The 1,631-nt window shown below is 46.4% G+C and overlaps 1 protein-coding gene across 2 annotated transcripts in view; it reads left to right on the top strand.

The window, feature by feature from the left end:
• Nucleotides 1-1,631, top strand: part of RBM23 (RNA binding motif protein 23) — a 24,575-nt gene that overhangs the window by 17,897 nt on the left and 5,047 nt on the right. For both annotated transcript variants that reach the window (XM_023508164.1, XM_012812833.2), the window contains exons 6-9: nt 119-172; nt 320-437; nt 531-683; nt 770-907. In XM_023508164.1, the coding sequence (XP_023363932.1) occupies nt 119-172; nt 320-437; nt 531-683; nt 770-907 (463 nt within the window). The remainder of the gene's footprint in view (nt 1-118; nt 173-319; nt 438-530; nt 684-769; nt 908-1,631) is intronic.

Raw genomic sequence — 1,631 nt, 5'->3', positions numbered from 1 at the left:
AAAAAAAAAAAAATTGCTTATGAGATGAAATCCTGGAATCTGGTTTTCTCAGGTTGGAAGACCCAGTATTGGACTAGTATGAATAAGGTTTCACCTTTTGTGTTTCTCCATTCTTTAGACGTATATTTGGACACAATAAGAGTCCTCATTTCAGAGACAAGAGCCCAATCAGGTGAGTTTATAAGAGCACTTTTTTAGAGATTGTGAGAGTTGAGTAAAGTCATTTGAGCCAAGTTAAAGTACTGTGTAGTACTTGAGGGTCAGCTGAAGAACAATGACCAAATATTGGGAGATGTTCTCAACACATTTTACTCTTTAGAGAACCGGTTGATAATCTGAGTCCTGAGGAGCGTGATGCCCGCACAGTTTTCTGTATGCAGTTAGCTGCCCGCATTCGACCTCGAGACCTGGAGGACTTTTTCTCTGCTGTTGGCAAGGTAACCCTCCCACTTTAGTTTTCTTCTAAGCAGCCTACCTTCCATCTGTATGTACGTATGTCCAACTCAGGATTTCCTTTGCACCCCGGATAGGTACGTGATGTGCGTATCATCTCAGATCGGAACTCACGTCGTTCTAAGGGCATCGCCTATGTGGAATTCTGTGAAATCCAGTCTGTGCCACTGGCCATTGGGCTAACTGGACAGCAGCTGCTGGGAGTGCCTATCATCGTACAGGCTTCACAGGTGAGCAAGCCAAGAAACTGACCTAACACAAGATTATAGGGGAAGAGAGGGCATGAGGCATGACCCGTCATTTTCTCTTTTCTCAGGCTGAGAAAAACCGACTGGCTGCCATGGCCAACAACCTGCAGAAGGGCAGTAGTGGACCAATGCACCTCTTCGTGGGTTCCCTGCACTTCAATATTACCGAAGACATGCTCCGGGGCATCTTTGAGCCCTTTGGCAAAGTAAGTAGACATGAAGGAAACCCCTGAAGAGTTTCTAGTTTCCAAGGGAACTGGAAAAAGTAGGGAGGGTAAGCATACCTCTGTGTCTTGCTTGATCATGGATAAGCCATTACATATATCATATTGGGCATATGGGTTTATACTGGGAATGTTTAGCTCCATCTTTGCTTGTGCTGCTTGGCAGACAAATAAACAAAATGGAATCAAATAATAGAGTCCAGATTATGCAAGATTAGTGAGAAACAGTGGGTTTGTTTTTGTTGTCATTGTTTTTAAGACTGTTGACCTGGGATTGAGTACCATGGCATTATTAGAGGTGACAGCAACCTCACACTCTTGGGCCTGAGATCCTCATGCCCCAGCTTCCCAAATAGCTGGGCTACACACACCCACCACAACACCTGGCTAATTTTGGCAATTTTTAATAGAGGCATAGAGAAGAGTTCTCACTCTTGCTTAGGCTAGTCTCGAGCTCCTAACTCAAGTGATCCACCCACTTCAGCCTCCCAAAGTCCTAGGATTACAGGAGTGAGCCACTATACTCAGCTAGAAACAGTGTTTGAGGCTCGGCGCCTATAGCTCAACTGGCTAAGGCGACAGCCACGTACACCTAAGGTGGCGGGTTCGAAACCCCAGCCTGGACCCGCCAAACAACAATGACGGCTCAACCAAAAAATGGCCGGGCGTTGTGGCGGGCGCCTGTGGTCCCAGCTACTTGGGAGGC

The sequence above is a fragment of the Otolemur garnettii genome, unplaced genomic scaffold, assembly GCF_000181295.1.
Source record: "Otolemur garnettii isolate 467f Iridium unplaced genomic scaffold, OtoGar3 scaffold00225, whole genome shotgun sequence".
Classification (NCBI taxonomy): domain Eukaryota; kingdom Metazoa; phylum Chordata; class Mammalia; order Primates; family Galagidae; genus Otolemur; species Otolemur garnettii.
This window is presented reverse-complemented; position numbering and strand designations above follow the sequence as displayed.